This window comes from Mytilus californianus, unplaced genomic scaffold (assembly GCF_021869535.1).
Source record: "Mytilus californianus isolate M0D057914Y unplaced genomic scaffold, xbMytCali1.0.p SCAF_15, whole genome shotgun sequence".
Classification (NCBI taxonomy): Eukaryota; Metazoa; Mollusca; class Bivalvia; order Mytilida; family Mytilidae; genus Mytilus; species Mytilus californianus.
This window is the reverse complement of record NW_026262637.1, coordinates 9,060,870-9,081,568: the sequence shown is the minus strand read 5'-3', so window position 1 is coordinate 9,081,568 and position 20,699 is coordinate 9,060,870. Positions and strand designations below refer to the sequence as shown.

General features: G+C 32.1%; 1 protein-coding gene across 1 annotated transcript; it reads right to left on the bottom strand.

The window, feature by feature from the left end:
- Positions 1-804: 804 nt before the first annotated feature.
- On the bottom strand, positions 805-20,316 carry LOC127725957 (myb-like protein X). The gene is made up of 13 exons (XM_052233260.1): positions 20,293-20,316; positions 17,552-17,632; positions 16,335-16,400; positions 11,631-11,726; positions 11,050-11,118; positions 10,210-10,317; positions 7,879-8,069; positions 7,276-7,368; positions 6,663-6,852; positions 4,599-4,709; positions 2,843-3,032; positions 1,486-1,656; positions 805-1,062 (listed from the first exon to the last, which is right to left on the bottom strand). The coding sequence occupies exons 1-13, from the start codon at positions 20,314-20,316 to the stop codon at positions 809-811; spliced, it is 1,644 nt and encodes a 547-aa protein (XP_052089220.1). The 3' UTR covers positions 805-808.
- Positions 20,317-20,699: the final 383 nt, after the last annotated feature.

The window sequence follows — 20,699 nt, the reverse complement described above, 5'->3', positions numbered from 1 at the left end:
ACCTAAACTGGCACATTTTTTGTGTATTAATTCATTGTTTATCTGACGTCCAGTGACAAATATCTAATTCAGATTCAAAACTCTATTATGTCTATAACCCAACCTTCTCTCCTTTTTTCGAGGCAGTTTTGGGACTAGTTTCTCCATTTTGTAAATTGGACCTGCATGAACGAACCATGACAGTATTATATATATGATACTTCGATGAACGAACGAATGTAAAAGAGAAAATGTTTATTAAAAATAAAGACACACGCGCGAGATTTAGAAAGATTGTTGAGTTTTAATTTCTGTTGAACAGATCACGTGTGTTATCTGGGCAGCTTGATATATAGGTTTAGGACCGCGGACCATTAGCAATGCAAACAAACATTTAGTTTTATATCTCAAATCCATGCATAAGTTATTTGATATATCAAATTAATAAATTGCTATACCAAATTATCATAATATGTTATATCAAATTGATACTCAGTTAAATTGATTATTCGTTATATCAAATTGATTATCTGTTATATACAAATTGATAATCTGTTATATACAAATTATTAGTTTGGTATAGTTTGTTATATCAAATTAGTAAAATTAGCGTGACCAATTTGAAATTGATTTATCTCAGATTTTTGTATTTTACTCATGTGGTTGAAATTTCCATTGTCTCAACTAAAATCAAAATTTCTCTGTGGACTCAGCATTAATTTTAAGATTATGCTTAAAATATAGAATATTGTACAAAGTAGCTTAAACAAGAAATTGTAAACTACGATATATAGATAGATGTGGTTTGTTATTTGTGTTGTTAAGTACATTATATTAGTCCAAAGCCAGGTCCAGATACAATTGCCTCTTTCATTACGTCATGAAAATTCGTATAATTCACCAAATGAATAGGCAATGTCAGGTCCAAGGTGCAGGTTGATACGCTCGGGTAGCATTTAACATCAGTGAAATTTACTGTAAATTTGTTGTCAAATCCACCTGGTGGAATGCTGCTGCATCCTGTTAGGAATTGCAGGATATCACAAAGATGTACGACCCCGTCGGTGTACTGACATTTACCTTCTGAAATGAAAACGAAGCATTAGTACTTTTTTATTCTTATTTAAAATTTTAACATTTATATTGACATGTCAAATTGGATATGCAAAATATAATGAAGAAAAGGGGCATTCTTTTTTGGCTATGCAAAATGGTACTGTAAGTGTCATTAATTTTTGAACGTCAAGCGATTGAAGAATAAGAAATCGTTATTGAATTCGATTAAACTAACCAGAACCTTAATTTATGAAATGTATTTCTGTGTTGACAGATTAAAAGCAGATCATCTTTTGATCCTTAGTCTTTCAGCAACGGTTATTTTCTATGTGCTACTTTCCTACTGTTACTACTAACAACATACCACTTTCTTCTGGCATGAACACCGAAATTGCAGTTTTCAGTTGGTGTGCTGTAAAGTAAATATTACAAAAAAACGTTTTTAATTACCTTGACAATCAAACACAAAACTTTCAAAATTTTGTGCCACATCTTCCGATTGCTGCCGCATATTACTCCCCCTTTCTCCAAAACTTTTAACAACGCACATATCCATGAACATGTCCCCTGTTAGTTCTTGCGGAACACCACAGCATTTGCATAGAATTTTCCTGATATTTCCTGCAAAAAGAATAAAATTGATTCAGCTTTCATTTAAAAAAATATTTCCAAAACATTTACACCCTTAACTACACAAAATGGTTATACTTGAAAAGAGAAAACGTAAAAAATGACAATTTAAAAAAAAATAAGATGAGTAATGAAACAAGATTTCCTACAACAAGATATTTTTATTTTATATTTTTGCTGCTTACAATTTCTCAGTTTCATCAAAATGCACACGCATTCATCTGATGAATAACAAGCATTCTGTGAGTATTGCATGACAATACATATTCCCCTACCGGTTAAAAATTGATTGTCTTGGAACAAAATTCTTACTTGATCTATAACTTGTCTTGGTGTAAACTATATAACATATATCAATTCAATATCTTCGAGAATGACGAAAAAACCCTGTTATATAAGTGATTTTTTATAAGTTCAAGGGCCATAGCTCTGCACACAATACCAAGTCCGGAACTAAATTCCTAGTTGATCTCTAACATGTCATGGTAAAACTATGTACCTATTTTCAAATCAATACCTTCAAGTATGACAATAAATGTGCGGAAAACTGATTATTGGAGTGAATTTTCTAAGTCCAAGGACCATAACTCTGCACAAAATTAGACCAGAACAAAACTCGAACTTGATCTGAAACTTTTCATGATATAGCAATACACCAAATATCTAATCAATATCTTCAAGCAGGATGAAAAAAGGTCTCGAAAACTTATTTGCCGGACAGACAGACAGACAGACAGACAGACAGACAGACAACAGACAGACAGACAGACAGACAGACAGACAGACAGACAGAAAGACAGACAGACAGACAGACAGACAGACAGACAGACAGACAGACAGAGTGCAAATCTAAGGTCCCCTAGACTTATTTGGTAGGGGACTAAATAAACCAATAGATCAATGAAATAACAGTTTTCGTTTCAATTTTAAAATTTGTCCTGAAAGTCACATCTGTTGACTTTTTTTGTAAAGTAAAGTTCACAAGGTTCATTCTCAACTGACCAATCATTGGATTGAGCTTTGGAGAGGTAATTCATCAACGGAACATTTTTTTTTATTATGAATTGACAAATTTCATCCATTCCACAAGCAGCATCTGACAGAAACATTAGACCTCAACAACTGTGTGTTGAGTGTGGACTAAAACTAATTCCAATATGTATTGTTTCTTAATTACCTGTATTTGATTTTAACAGTGTTTGTAGACCAATCTGTTCTGCTCCTTCCCAGAACTGGTCTAAGATGGCTTTCTTGGAAGTCACTCGCGAAAAATAAGCTATCAAAGCCTTAGATATAGTACTCTTTGATGTTGCCGAAATTCTCAGATTTATACCTGCAGATTCGAGTATATTTTGAACTGCCTCGTCCTGGTTTAATATTTCCACATCAGATTCAGTTTCAATCTAGTTTTCCAATAAATTAATATAACAAATGATGAATTTAAATACTTAAAATAAATTAAGAATAATGCAAATTTCTAGATTTCCGGAATTAACAGATAAAACTGTGTGCATTTTTTCGTTTACATATATGTACCTCTATTTAGTAGAAATTGTTCTAAAAATAACACCATAAAGTAGATGCGGGGTAAACATCAATGGGACAGCAACCTAGCGATAAAAATAACCAAAAAGAGTTCAATGATCACGTATGACAATAAAAGGGGATATGCGAAGTTGAGATGGGAACCCATTGAGAAAAACTCAAATAACAGGAGGATCGCATAACACATGGTTCATGAAAAATATACATTCACCCTTTCAACTGATTATACCGTAAAAGTTTGTTCTTATGTTGTGCTGTCCCACTACTGTTTGATGTTAGGAAAGGGTTCAAAACGACCACAAACATGTTTAACTCCCCACCCCCATTTTGTATGTGCCTGTTTCATGTCAGGAGCCTGTAGTTTTGTGGTTTGTAGCTGTATATCATATTTCATTTTTCGTTTATTGTTTTGTACATCTAGTTGGTTTTCTTGTTTGAACTGTTTTACATTTGTCATTTCAGGACAATTTATAGTTTGCCCTATGTTGTATATGTGTTGCTCATTGTTTAATGACCGTACGGTGTTCTATAGTTGCTAACCTTTTACGTAATTTGGTATTTGATAAAGAGTTGTCTTATACAACTGTACCTTTATTTAATGGACATATTTTAAAATAACTCGATAAAAGAATATATGAATGAAACAGCAATCTATCGACAACAGTAACCAAAAGACTTATATTTTCCCGCTTGACCGTAAAAGGGAAGTGAGGTTCGAACACGAAAAAATGATACATATAATAATAAAGGAGCTACGATTTTTCGTTAGAGTTATTATTAATGTTCTAAAAAAAGCCCCTTTTGCAGATATCAAGGTGATTAGAAAATAGGAAAAGAACTATTTGAAATTTGTTACTCTGACACTGCACGCACATAAATCGGATTTTAATATATTTTAATTCTATCAAAATAGATCTAAATGGTGTTTATTATTAAGGGTTCTGACTCAAAAACCCTACAAACTTTCATTTAAACACGTACAACTGCATTTTCCATGAGAAATAAACAATTTAGCAAGATAAAATGTGATTAACAAGTTTTTTGTATTTTACTGAAAAGCCAATCTTTGAATCAATTAAACCACCCGACAAATCAATAACATTTTTGCAAACTAACGGATTTCGTGTTAAAATAGCGTACCAGTTATCACGTTTATGGAACACGTTATATTTTTAACTGCGTTAAATAGTTAACAGATGCTTTGTGAATAAGCTGCCATAACGTTTAAAACACTAAAATTGAAAGTGTTATGTTACACAAAACATTGTGAAAATAATGGCATTTAGATCTTAAATCAGTGCCCCGAAAATTTGTGCAATAACAATATACAATTTCATAAGTATCAATCATAATAGAATAGTTCTTTTGAAAAGAGTAAATTCTGTAACATATTGTTCACCTTCAAAATAAGATGACTTCAACATCTGTCGTAGAAGAATTTCCAGATATTCTCTCCTTAAGCCACCTTCATCTTCTCCGCATTCATTACGGAACTCAACCTAAAATTGAGATTAGTTTAGAAATATGCAAAATACTGAGCATTTGCCATTGAAACCCTCAACAACAAACTAGAACAGTTTATCAACGTTACAGGATGTATTTACATTACATATATACAGACAGATATATGGAAATAAAATTAAAACGGGAAGTAAATCGAAATTTGAACAACAACAGCAGTAAAAGATCCGTGTTTCACTTGCTTGGCTTGTAATAATTAAACACTATATTTCTGTTAATATTTTCTATTCCAGTTTTTGCTACACGTGCTGTTCTTATTTTCAAAGTCTTAAATATTCATTAAATATGTAGGCGCGTCAAAATCATATCATACGTGATAATGAACAGCTAGTATAACTTTTATATATAATAAAATTGAGAATGGAAATGGGTAATGTGTTAAAGAGACAACAACCCGACCATAGAGCAGACAACAGCCGAAGGCCACCAATGAGTCTTCAATGCAGCGAGAAACTCCCGCACCCGGAGGCGTCCTTCAGCTGGCCCCTAAACAAATATGTTTACTAGTTCAGTGATAATGGACGTCATACTAAACTCCAAATTATACACAAGAAACTAAAATTAAAAATGATACAAGACTAACAAAATAACTTTATTACAATGCAAGGAAAAAGTGTTCCTCATCATCTTAAATTTTGCAAACTTCACCCACTCTATGTTGTTTTTTTTTATTATTTTCATATCGACATTTCAATTTCCAAGTTATGGTCCCTTACACGGAATTTTGTTAAAAGTTGTCGACTATGAAATTTTTTTAGATTGTGCAAGTAGTCGTCAAGTTTAATTTCGTTTTTAAGTTTACTGTAATCAAAGGCAATGTTTTGAACTGTTATCGATATTTGACAGTTTTATAAGACTGATTATATCATACCTTTCGCACCGTACAAAAAAATGTTTTAATGTATGGTTTAAATTTAAAACCTGTAAATACTTTGTTGACCAAGATTTAAAAAAACATAAATACAAGATTTTGAATAAACTTTTCTATTTCTTCGCCAAAAATATGCAGTTAAATAGAGCGTTATGTCATAATGTATGTACAAACAGAAAGCAATAAAACATCTTTCAACTAGTATTAATGATCATGGTTTAAACTTAATATCCAGTGAAATTAATTTGCATTTTATTTCTCAGTTCTTTAAATGGAAATTTTATTTATCTTAATTGTCCAAATGACAAGTGTGCATACAATTTATAGTTACAAACCAACAAATCAAACAATCAAAGCTCATTAGAACTCATTATGTACAAACCCCAACATCATAAATATCTCTCTGTGAATATGCAGACACAGATGTTTGGTACCATAGGTCGTAAACTCTGACCATTAAACTTTCACTTGTTTATATAATGAATCAAGAGCACAACAGGTTACAACTGTCAAAAACTGGTTTATTAATGCTGTCATCAGCATCTAAACTGATCTAAACTGTTACATTTAATGTCTTTCGAAAAAAGATAATAGTAGACAATATTTTTCTCCCCCTTCCATTTCGTTTTCATTTTTAGGCAGTTAGAGTGACAATATCTAACCAACTAGTAAAGCTACCCGAAGAAGTGAGCACATTTTGACACTATTTTAAAAACTTTGTACAGTCTTTATTTCCAGGTTTTAACAAGTGGCAGTCCTTAGTTTTTTTATCATGTCTTTTAGTTTTTCAACACAGTTCCTGCAAATTGCACCTGTACCAAGTAAAGCTACCTAGACAATGTTTTTTTTTTTGTGTTTCATTCTGTTTGAGTTTCTAAATTTTCATGGGAAGCGGATGTTAGTTGATAATGTGTTCTATTTCATTTTTCAATGGTTTTTTTGTCGATTTTCGTTATTTTAAACATTTTTTTTGTATTATTAATAGACTGTTTTTGACTGTCCCTTGCCTTTTGTTAAGTGGTAATAATTCAACCATACTTTATGATATTATATGACTTACCTTTAACGTGTGGTTTAATTTAAAATTTTCTCTGTTGAAGCACCGTAATGAATGCTCCCACAATGACCTGGGTTGTCTAGACACAACTATCTTCTGAAAATTGTCCAAATCAATTTCTTTAATTTTCCAGGTTTGTAATAGTTCCCTAACATCTACATGTGCGTCCTCTTCCTGTCTGACAGAGGCTAAACTATAATGATTCAATAAGTAATGTTCATAGTGAAGCCATTTCAATATACACTTATTCTGAAGTTTGAGTCAGATTTTGAGTTTCAGATTCGATTTTCAATTCCAGTTAGAATATGCGTTATCTAATCTATTTATTTCAATTGTATACACTATTTATAAAAATATTTTGATGCACACTTTTCCATTATTAACAGTCGCCTCCTAGAAAGTTAGATGCTCTAGGCGAATGCGATTCATAAAAAAAAATGTCAATAGTTCATATATTTTTTAATTATCACAAATGTGAGAAAATCAGAGACCATATATACATGGAGCGTTAATTGACTCTGTTTATACATCCGTGTATCTCTTTTCCCATCTTTAATAACTGAAAGAGTGTACAATTTTCTTGTGATGAAATACATAAGTATATAGGACAAAATACCTCCCAGCAGTATCTTGATCTTGGTCTTGATCCTGATCGTCATCAACATCAAAATTATCTGTGTAGGTGCTGGTAATTAAATCTTCATATGTCCTAAAATAATATAACCCATACACTACCACACATTTTATATTTGAGACATGCTAGCCTAGATTACAATCCTACCTTAATTGGCTGACATACACTTTTGTTTCCAGATTTTTAAAGAACTAGAACAACTTTAGGTATGAAGTGTTTCTTCCAGAATCCAAAAGTTAAGCGAGTCTTGTAATGGTCATTCACAAAAGAGCCACCAGCCATAAAATGTTTTATTATACACTTTATGTAAAAATACATCATCATTTAATACCCATTTAAATGTAATAAAGGCATCAAAGACTCCATTGTTTTTTTTTAGGGTGATCCTTGTTTTAACGTTATGTTTCTAAACTACGAACTCATCATTTATGTTTTGCTAGTGGTTTTTGATTCGTGTCATATTTTTGTATGCAATTCCAAAAGGGTTTACTTTAAATGTAAAACTTTCCATACATGCCATTTTGAATAGAGGCTGCTGGAAATGCTTCATAAATATGATATTTCACAGTTATATAAGTTTAAAACCTTATAATTGGTATGGTAGTTGTTGGCTCGTCAACATTCCACATAACCTCAACAACTGCAGAATGACGTATCCCAAAGTCTGCAAGATTTCCACTACTAGTCCAGGAACTGATTTTTTTCTCTGTGCCCACAACAATAATTTCATATCCCTTAGTTGAAAAGGGCTGAGATCCCACAAATTCGATCAGTATCTACAATAAGAAATTTCTATTAGATCCAAACACGTTACAGATAGGAAAACATAAAGGAATATTCACCAATAGGATATTATCAACATTTTTCTAAATTAATTTTTCCAATATAATTTTTTGAACATCGATGTGTTACACAAATGCTAAAGATGTCGACCTCCAATTATCAGTCTATTGATAAAAGCGGGGAGGGCTTGTCCTGAATAGTAAATGAGAAATTAGAAAAGTCTTAACAAGGCAACTGATATAAAAGGAAAATTGTCCCCCACTTTGCATATATTGTATCTATCCAAGGGCAACAACTAAAAACGTACTTTTATTTTGTTCTTTAAGACAATTTATAAATATCTTAAAGAAATGAAGGATTCAGAGCAAATGGAGAAAAAAATTTCCGTTATAATTATTTTTTTCAAGGAGCATAACTCTTTTAAAATTATTTGATCAGCACTTATTTTCGACATTGACTGTGACATTGCTGATATAAACCTATGATATAAGTTTCATAAAATTCTGGCAAGAATTGTACACATGAGAGCGCAATTAATGAAATTTTCCATATAATCAAAATTTCCAAGGGTCAAAACTCTTTTAAAAATTATTGTTCGGCACTGATTTTCGAACTCGTCCAAGACATTGCTAATACAAACCTACGATATAAGTTTCATGTAAGTCTGGCAAGGTTTGTACACATGAGAGCGCTAACGATGCAATTTTACATATACCTAATGTTGCACTGATTTTCGAACTAGTCCAAGATATTGCTGATATGAACCCACAATATAAAATCTGGCAAAAACTGTATACCTGAGAGCGCTTACAATACCGAGTGGACGCACATACGGACGGACGGCCGGTATTTCCATGTCCCCGCAACGCGGGTGACAAATATATATGGTCTTCAGGTTGGGATGTAAACCATTTTTAAGAATTTAAAGATTAATTATACTAGAGGAAGGGTTTGTTATTACAAACAAGTTTATATATATAAATTTGGGGCGGACATTTAAAAAGCAATCAGTTGACCTAGAAGGTTAAAATCAAAGTCAAAAGTCATCTTCCATACTAAAGTACTAGATGCATCGTCTTGACGGCGTGCACAAAGCTGAGTCCACAAACGTAACGTCTTCAAATTACTTCAATCATTTACGACGTCGGCATTTTTTCCCAGAAAACAAATGCGTAACAAAAACACTGGACACTTAGTTTATCACATAGCTTTAAACATAAAGGTTCAACATATTTCTTTTTTTTTAACAACAAAGTGCAGCATATGCACATTCTGGAAATATAAATAAATATATGCTAAGAGCAGTGTAATGGAAATAATAAGCGACTATGTCGTGGACCCTATTCAGAAAATAGCGTTAAAACGTCATTTCTTTAAATTGTAACATAATAGCTGGACATTAAAAAATTCAGGTGTTCAACCTGGACTATCGAATCATTCATGTTTTGCAGATTTTTTCAAAACCTCTTGTTATGCACATTTGGAATATCAAGTTATTTTGAAATAAAAAAAAAAGCAATTAAATATTTTTTCTTACCGATTCTTCCATTTTCGAATATTAATCCTTCCAAATTGCTACTTCTTACACATAACGAACTACATTTCAAACTCATCCGTTGGCCGTTTTTTAATTTTTTTGCGGTGAATTTCGTATGACGTCATAGTCCGAATCCGAAAAATTCTATTATACGAAAATGCGGGAAAATATGTTGAATTTGTATAAATTTCAGGTCAAAAACTCTATTTTATGCTTATTTTATGTTACAAGTTTCACATAATTTTGCCGTTTTCTCTATGTTCGTTTCATACTTTATAGATTTAATTTTGATAACTTTATTAGTAATGTGGATTTTAATGGCTAGCATTCATCATTTTATCATAAAAAGCTTCATATTTAAAATATATTTTAAACACGGTTGTATGAAACTACTTTTAAAAGCGCATTTTACAGTTGCCTTCAACTTTGTGCACGCCGTCCTAAGTGAGATGCTGAATTCATCCGCTAAATATTTTATAAGCTTACATCAACAGACATATATTATATCGTTCTTGTGTCTATATATAAGAGAAGTATGCTGAAATCCGTACTTTGACAGACAGCACAAATGTAAAATTCCATATCGGTTTTAATACCTGAACTGAATCTGTTTGCCTAAATCTTCTTCTTTCACCTGTCCTTAATTTCAATATAAACCCTGTCTCTGGTTCTACAGGGAGATCTCTTTTTCTTCTTTTTATTATCTGTACAAGAGGATAAAATAATTTGATTTTGGCAAAATTCGAATTACTTATTTGCAAATTGGATGCATATATTTACATGAATATCCAAATTGTCTACCAGGACTGAGAGACCTGAAATATGATAAGAAGGTATTCTAGCACGAATATTGTTTAAATTCATCTCTACATTTCAGATTGGAAAGTGGAATAGTACCCAAAAAGGATCAAAATGCATTGAATATTGAATCGTTCTACAACTATTATTTTTTTCGATTAACAATGGAAGAAATTCACAAAATATGTACCCATTGGGTAATAATGCATGAGGAATCCAAGTTTTAAACTGTATATAGAGACGGAGTTCAATGGAGAGTTTTGATATTTTTATCTTGCTTACTTTTCTTTTTTCAAAATATTTTCTCAACTTTATTGAACGTACTTGAATGTAGATTTCTTGTTATTTATTCAAAATTCAAAATTTAAAATTCAAATTCGAAAATACTAAAACTCGTAGTTGCAATCCATATCGATTATGGAATTAATTAATTCACATTTTGATTAATGTATCAAAAATTGTGGAAGCAGATAAAAGTACAATCTTGTATGGATCATAAAACGTGTAAATAACTGCATTTCCATAAAAAGTTTATTTTTGATTTTAGATTTCAATAAAACATCAGAGCCTATTTCTTTCTGGTAATTGCATTTTATATTTCAGATATATCTTCTTAATTGTACTATTCGTTAATGTACCTCTTCAAGTTCTATCATTTCATTCTGCTCTTTCGCCAACCTTTCTTCTTCTTCTCTTTTTTCTTGGTCCTAACAATCACACAGTATCAATAAATTAAACAAGCCATTACCATTAAACTTTGAAGAAACAATCATATTATGACTGACATAAAAGTTTTGCAATCTTTGAATACACTTTGAGTACAACAGTTTAAGTTACTAATGTCATAATGGCTATAACAAAGTAATGATATATATTTATAATTAACTAATAAAGCTAAATTATGTTAAACTATCTGCTATATGTGCTGTTAAAACATATATCATTCAGTGCAACGTTTTGCTAATTGTTGAAGGTCTGACGGTAGTTAATTAACCTACAGTTAATTCAATCTATGTCATTTGGTCTCTAATGGTTAGTTGTCTCGTGGGTATCACACCACATATTCTTATAAAAGGCTCCGACATAACAAAACTGTAAATAAGAATGGGAGACTTATTGTAAAAAAACATTTGTATATATCTGGAAATGACTGCGAAATCTTTTTTTCTTTAAAACTACATAGAACTAAAAATATTAAAAAAAATATCCAGATTGATACCTTCTTTCTGTCAGCATTTAGACTAGCAAGGTATTCTTCATCTTGCAAAGATCGGATCTGTGTTAATGTCAAACCTTGATTATCGACAACATTTCCCTACAAAACAAATATGTGCATAAATTATATATAGCTTGCAGTACAAACTGTAATTCTAATATCATCTAGTGAAAATTGGAATTCTTATTCTTTTTTATTGATATTAAGTACAAAACAGAATTCCAATATCTACTGGTATAAATTGTTATATTATCTACAAATGACCCTAAAGAATTTTATAATTAAAAACGTTCCTACTACTTATAGTTATTTACTACTTACACTTATCAATGGTCTAGTCGAAGAACGTGTGTTTTCTTGAATAACTGTATTTCCAGTAGCCTGTTCAAGAAATAAATGCAGTTTTTACAGCCTATCAATATCACAAGATTTTCATACGAACATAATATCTTTTAAAAATCAGAATAATTTTAGAAAGCGATTTTTTATCCATTTGAAAGTTCATTAAAAATTTTGATCGCATCAATCACAAATTTAGTTCCAGGTAAATTGTTTCCTCAATTTTACTGAATTCGTATTTGTTGCATGTGTACCAATATCAACATTTAAATTGTTTTCCTCTGTGTGTATCAGAAATAATAGACGACTCGATAAGTATTAAATTTGCTTGATGGTCGTTTTTATAAATTTTTATATAAATGAATATAATGTCTTCCCTTTGTTTAGTGACAACTGCCAATTATTCTTTGTCCATGGGACTTCAAATTAAATGATCAGCTAGAAATTCCATACTCCTGAAATTTATAAATGGACCTAGAAGATCAACTGTACAATATTAGAGTACATCTGATTACTAACTTTAATTCCTTCCAAACTGAGAATTTGTCCTCTCATTTCTAATCCCTTGCATGGTCAATACATACGAGCTAGTAAACCAACAGAAACTAGAGCTGGTTTTGATAATCTGACGTTAGAGGGGGTGATAAGGCAGTTGCGGAATGCTAGGCGTTATGCTAAAGTAATGAGAAGGAAAGGTAAAGGTTCAACCCCAGGTCTGTGAGGAAATAAAGAATTATAGCTACTGTAGCATTGTTTGGATGATCTTCTAGGCACATTTATAAAAACATATATATATCTAAAAACTGAAAATTGTATTGCATATAGATATAGCTTTACAATGCAAATGAGCAATGTTTTTTGAGAAACTGACAAAATTAACCAGAGACTTACTCTATTACCACACCATCCATGAATATTGCTGATTGCTACTTCTGCTGCCCTTCTTCTTCGTCTCGTAGGAATATCAATAACGGGTAAACCTTCCTGGAAAAATAATTTTTCTTTAATGCGCTATAACTTCAGCAAAAAATCACTCCTGTTGTTCAGTGAAACAAAAATGATTGGTAGACATTGAATCCTGCCTTTTTTTCAATTCAGACTTTTTCTCTATCTTTAAAATGTTCAAGAAAAAAGAAAAGCAATACGTGAACCAGAGACTGCTCACTGGGCACCAAAAAAAAGGCTAAATTTGTGTGGCTTTAGACTTGAAATATTTATTACTCAGAAGTGTACATTAGTTATTCTTCTAGTTTAATATACATGTACATGCAAAGTCCTTATATTATTGCAGTTATTAGTTTCGGCAAACCGAATGTCTAAAGCAAATTGCATAGACCAATCTTAATATGAATTTAAGCACTCAGTTTGCTAAAATAATATGGATGTATTTATTTCATCTGTATATATTCATTTTTTGTTTCCTTGATGGCTTCAATTATTCATATATATTCAATATTGATCCTACCATCCTTGTACTCATGGCAGATGTTGTATGTAGAGAAATTGAAAGTCGAATTTCCATGTGAAGTGTAACTCTGTAGCATGCAACTTATAATACTGTTTCGTACTTTGTTTTTGAAAGTAACACACCAGCTCCATTTGAACCTAGCTTTTATATACTGACAATTATTTTGGTCTTTTAAAACATCTCAGATTTTATGGAGTCACTGTAATCCATCCAAATATATTCTATAGGAAAAACCTAGTTCTGAAGAAAGTTTTATGAATGCCTGAATATATTCTTAAAAGAACCAATTAGTATAAAAATGATATGTACCCTTTGTAGGTATATGAAAATGTATAGATACCAGGATTGAAATATTGTACGCCAGGCGCGCATTTCGTCTACAAAAGACTCGTCATTGACGCTCGAATAAATAAAATGCTCCGCAGGGCGCAGCTTGATACGACCACAGAGGTCGAACCCTGAACAGTTGGGGCAAGTATGGACACAACATTCAAGCTTGATACAGCTCTGAATTTGGATTGTGATTAAATATTTGACACAGCATAGGTTTCTGACACAGAATGAATGTGGTCTAAGAACTTAAAAATTTTAAATTGGACATTCACCTATTATGGTCCAATATCCAAAATCTAAATACATGGTTAGATTCAGCATATCAAAGAACCCCAAGAATTCAATTTTTGATCAAATCAAACAAATTTTTATTTTAGACCCTTTTGACCTCAATGTGGACAAAGTTGATAACGGGGCCCAAAAATCAAAAATCTAAATACATGGTTAGATTCAGCATATCAAAGAACCCCATATATTTAATTTTTGTTGAAATCAAACAACTGAGTTTAATTTTGGACCCCGATTTGAACCAACTTGAAAACTGGGCCCATAATCAAAAATCTAAATACATGTTTAGATTCAGCATATCAAAGAACCCTAAAAATTCAATTTTTGTTAAAATCAAACTAAGTTTAATTTTGGACCCTTTGGACCTTAATGTAGACCAATTTGAAAACGGAACCAAAATTTAAGAATCTAAATACACGGTTAGATTCGGCATATCAAAGAACCCCAATAATTCAATTTTTGATGAAATCAAACAAAGTTAAATTTTGGACCCTTTGGACCTCAATGTGGACCAATTTAAAAACAGGGCCCAAAATCCAAAAACTTAATACACGGTTAGATTCAGCATATTAAAGAACCCCAAGAATTCAAGAATAAAACCCCATTGAAATTGATCAAGAAATAAGCAATTTATACGAAGTATCTTCTTTTGCACAATACTGTGCAATTGAATATTTCTTGCTATTGCGCAATACTGTACAATTGACAATTTCTTGCTATTGCGCAATATTGTGCTATTGGATATTTCTTGCTATTGCGCAATACTGTGCACTTGAAGATTTCTTGCTATTGCGCAATACTGTGCAATTGAAGATTTCTTGCTATTGTGCAATACTGTGGAATTGAAAATTTCTTGCTATTGCACAATACTTATTATATAATAATTTACACATCTGTTTGGTGTGTATCTCCTACCATATCATTATTATTTGCTTTTAAATATAAATCAGAAATAACCAACTTAAAATGGAAAATTTTAAAAGAAAAAAAAAAGGAAAAAAAAAGGAAAAAAAGGAAAAAAAAAAAAAAAAAAAACCCAAAATTTTTGAATCCCCTTATGATTCATCACCCCCAAACTCAATCCCAGCCTTCCCTTTGTGGTATGGTACCTTGCAGTACAATTTCAGAGAGATCCATACACTTGAACACAAGTTATTGTCTGGAAACTAGAAAAATGAGTTTTTTGGCCCCTTTTTGGCCCCCAATTCCTAAACGTTTCTGGCAATTACCCCCAAACTCAATTCCAGCTTTCCCTTTGTGATATGGAACCTTGTAGTACAATTTCAGAAATATCCAAACACTTACACACAAGTTATTGTCATGAAACTAGAAAAATGCTTGTTTTTTGCCCCTTTTTTGGCCCCCAATTCCTAAAATTTTGAGACAATTACCCCCAAAATCAATCCCAGCATTCCCTGTGTGATATGGAACCTTGTGGTACAATTTCAGAGAGATCCATACACTTGAACACAAGTTATTGTCTGGAAACTAGAAAAATGCTTATTTTTGGCCCCTTTTTGGCCCCTTATTCCTAAACGTTTAGGGCAATTACCCCCAAACTCAATTCCAGCTTTCCCTGTGTGATATGAAACCTTGTAGTACAATTTCAGAAAGATCCATACACTTTCACACAAGTTATTGTCATGAAACTAGAAAAATGCTTGTTTTTTGCCCCTTTTTTTGCCCCTAATTCCCAATATTTTGAGGCAATTACCCCCAAAATCAATCCCAGCATTTCCTTTGTGATATGGAACCTTGTGGTACAATGTCAGAGAGATCCATACACTAACACACAAGTTATGTCTGGAAGTTACAAAAATGCTTATTTTTGGCCCCTTTTTGGCCCCTAATTCCTTAACTGTTGGTACCATAACCCCCAAAATCAATCCCAACCTTCCTTTTGTGGTATTGAACCTTATGGTAAAATTTCATAGAGATCCATTCACTTAAACTAAAGTTAGAGTGCGAAAACCAATGTGTCTTCGGACGACGCAGGACGACGCCGGACGACGACGACAACGACAACGACGACGACGACGACGACGCCAACGTCATACCAATATACGACCGCAAAAATTTTTGCGGTCGTATAAAAATGTTAAAAAGGGCAACAAAAAAGTACGAAGTTGAAACGCATTGAAGACCGAAAACATCGAAACAAAGGTTTTGCAAAATAAATCTACGGTAATCGATTTATTCCTTGGAGAAGAAAAATCCTTAGTATTTATAAAAACTTCAAAGTTTCCGATATATTTTAATTGTACTATACATTCATTTACCTCTCCAAGTTCTATTTCATTCTGCTCTTTCTCCAATCTTTCTTCTTCTTCTCTTTTATCTTGGTCCTAATAATCACACAATAACATTATGCTACACTAGTCATTATTAATAAACTTCGGAGTCCGAAGAAAAATAATTAAATGGCCGGTGGAAAAGTTTTGAAAAAGTATGCTAGAACGCAAAAAAAAAAAAAGAAATAGAAAGATGTTGTGTTTGAAAAACAAAATGCAATTCAGTAGTAGTAACGTACGGTTTCGTTCTTATAAAGAGTTTTATACTCCTTAGAGAGACTTTGAGTACATCAGTTTTAGTAAACCAAAGTCATAGTCGTTGAAAAGAAGTAATGAATTAACTATTCTAATTAAAATATAGATCTCTGATTTCGTTATGCTCATATGATGAAGCACGCGAGTTCCGATCGATCGTAATTTTATTCATTGTGAATTAACTATAACAGTAAAATATCTACTTTGTTCAATAACGCATAGGTTTGCGTTTTAACGCAAAGGTTTGCGTTATAACGCAAAGATAGGAAGAAAAATTAAAAAAAAAAATGTGTGGCGCTAATACGCTTCCGTATTGTTCTGTTGATATATGAAATTATTTTATTGAGGTGTAAAAGTGTTGACTGAAGCACATGTTTGTAAGAAACGCGGAAGCGCTTCATTCAAGAAATGTTATTATTATATTGATGTTTTGGGAGGCGACTTTCCTGGTATGGAAATGTGCGCACGATCAACACTTTTATAACCCTTTAAGATTACTAAAAGGATCATTCATATCGTATAATTACATTTTTATGCTAGGGTCATGAAAAATCGATTTCTATCATCTATTTCTTAAATTAACCCATGCACTTTGATCATGAATGTTACACTTCATTATGATATGAAGGTTAATTTAAGTATGGCGCACAAGCGTTGATATCCAATCATTATAACGGATTCTTCTGAAACATACATGTAATTTAATTATTAATAAATAAATAAATAAGATCGTTAGAATCCTGGTTTCCATTTTTCCATTTTGTCATCAGTAACAACATTGATCGTTTGAAATTTGTAAAGCATTGGTTGCGTAAAGTTCTCAAGAACATAGGTTGACCCGTATCAATTTATTGCACGAATAAAATATCACAGCTTAGTTTTTTCTGGTGACCACATTTTATTTTTCAGATATATCTTACTATTATTTGCTACACTATACATTCATTTACCTCTATTATTTCATTCTGCTCTTTCTGCAATCTTTCTACTTCTTCTTCTTCTTTTTCTTCATCTTGTCTTATATCTTGGTTCTAAAAATCATACTAAATCATGTTACTCTAGTCACTTTCAATAAACATTTAAGTTAAGTAAATCAAATGACCGATGGAAAGGTAATCACAAATATGCCAGTACGTAAAAAAAAACCAAACAAAACAATGAAATAAAAAAGTGATTGTAAAGCAAGAATGCCATCGATCATAATTTCTTTCTTAAAGTCTACAATGGTTATAAGCTCAACTTTATGCCATGTGTTAAAGTGTTTATGAAAGAAATTTGTCAATTACCTCCTTTAGCTTAGTTGGGACTACTTAAATTAGCCCCCCCCCTCTCTCTTAGAAATAAATCAAATAAATCTTCACATCATTTCACATGGGAGTAAACCGATAAATGATTTTCACTTTATATTTGCGTTTTCCCGATAGCTTCATTTTTTCCCTAATAAACTCAGTACTATCACAAAGTATAAGAAATGGATTTTCTAAACTTTGAAGATTTTTAGGACTTTATACCTGAACTAGCCCTGTTGCTGTTAAAAAGTCATTTGGCCTAATGAATAGAGTCCCAGGTGACCTTCTTATATCATCCAGGAAAACTTTTATTCTGTCAGGAGTGTTTATCTCTGTTGGGAAAAAAAAAAGTAATAGAAGTCGCAATTATATGGAAGCGCACGGGCATTGGTCGAGTTAATTTGGACCACAGATCAGACAGGGTGGCGTTGATCGGAAAATGATCGGGTATCAGTCGAGGAAAGGTTGCGATGATCGAGTACTGATCGGTAAAATATGTGTATTCCGACCAAACTCAATCCCTACATGATCCTTTCCCGATCAATTCGACCGCTTCTCGAGTGACTGGCTTCTCAATCCTTACTCGAATGTTTATGAGATAACAAAAATTCTCGGGTAGAAAGGCAGATCGATGACGAGCAAGGTAGACTACCCCGAACATTCTTGTCGATTGAATTAGACCAGTCTCCCGATCGCTCAATATGTCTTGATCTGGGTTGATCGAGTTGATTCGATCGGCAGTGTGAACCTAGCTTAAAACAAATTATAACAATACAACTGTTACATTTTTGTTATGCAACTGATTTACACATGCAAGAGTTTAGATTAATTCGTTAAGGAATAACATAATAATGTGTTTTTTTGTATGAATATGAACATGTTTTGGCGAATATCAAAAGGGGCAGGAGGATTTTCACTGGGCCAAGTAAGAACTTAAAATATAAATAAATTTGCTCAAGACAGGATGAAAATGTATATTCTATAACACGCAATGTAAGTCACAATTGTGTTACAGTCGGAAAGCTGACCCCGGTTTGACCCAATTTTTTAAAGCAACAATGGAAGTCATGTGATTACCATATATGGGCATTTTTTTACCAAAAAAAGTGAAGCCCGTTTTTTGGAATTTGTAGTTTTTTGAATGAATTAAAACTAATTTGCTTTTAAGTGAACATTCTTGAGTATATAAGAAATATATTTATCCACTCAAATATGGATTAAACTAATTTTTTCTCTCAAAATGTGCCTTCAAAGTCTAGGTTTTGACCAAAATTGGTCACAGGAAATTAAAATCGTAATTTTCTTTCTTAACTTCTCGGGAAGCTATGCTGAATTTAAATTATGTTATGTAACATAACTTGGACTATGATATGTCAAATTTGTGCCACTTAATATGCTGTAATACGCAAATGTGCCACTTCGATGTGTCGATATTTCTGACGAAGCGGGGCCGATAGTAATTTACGAGTTATATTTTGATCCTAAAGACATGTGCCAAAAAATTAGAGAAACACATTTTATCACTTTTCAGAACTCAGTCTCAGTGAAATAGGCCCTTTCTGCCATAATATTATTATTATAAGAGTTAATTTAATATTTATATTTTGGTAAGTATTTTTACTGCTGTAACCAAATTATTTCAACACAGAAATACATTTCTGCTACATTAATACAAGGGGAAGCCAAAATATTCATGAATAATGGATCAAGACAGATTAAAATGATCAAAAACAGGAATTCCTTTTCATTACTGATACCTGGTCCTACCTTTTTCATTCAAACTTAAAAGAGATCATAATGAAAGTATTCTGAATGTTAGAGTGAAAATAAAACGTAAAAAAAGTATGCTTAGTAAGCAACTGCGTTACTCTCAGCTCTGTATTGAGTGTCTTTTTCGGTGTTATGGGGATTTGTATGTACATTGCCACTTCCACTCTGTGTATTTGTTAGATGTATTTCTATTTGTATCCATCAGATGTGTAAAGCCCTTTTCAAATGAATTTTATAGTTTGTTCTTATTTTATACTGTTACAAAATAGTGGTTGTCGTATGTTGTTGTGAAACATATTTATTTTTCGTTCATTATTTTTACATAAATAAGGCCATTGGTTTTTCTCGTTTGAATTTTTTAACATTTGTCATTTCGGGGCCTTTTATAGTTTACTTGAATATATGATACGGATTGGGCTTTATTCATTGTTGAAGGCCGGACGGGGACCTATAGTTCTGTTAATTTCTGTGTAATTTGGCCTATTGTGGAGGGTTGTCTCATTTGAAATTATATCACTTATTTCTTGATGATGTTTACTTCCGAGATACTTTAAGCGATAGTTAACTTAATTTGGTATATCATGGGATGAATTTATACGGCCTCCATGTCTGTCTGAAAAGATTTATCTCACCTTGACATCATGTTCATTGATCATTGAATTGATAATTTAATGTATTGCTTGTTGTAAAAAAAAATGTTCACTTTCAAATAACTTCAATTATAAACACTAAAACAGGGAAGACATTTAAGTGTGTCCAGTCTTGTTATAATAATTATGTATACAATGTAGGTTCTTAAATACGTTAATCCGATAGCAATTATCAATACAAAAATATTGGATGGAGGGTGGTCTCATTTGCACTCATACCACATCTTATTTACAAATGTACATGGGGTCATGATGATGTACCCTGTCCTCCCCCTTTTTTACGAGGCAATATTTTGTCAAAGTTCTGATTTCAAGCCATTTATACAAATAACGTTTACCTATCTATTCCTGGTCATCTATACTGATATTTTTACTTATTTGTGCTGTTT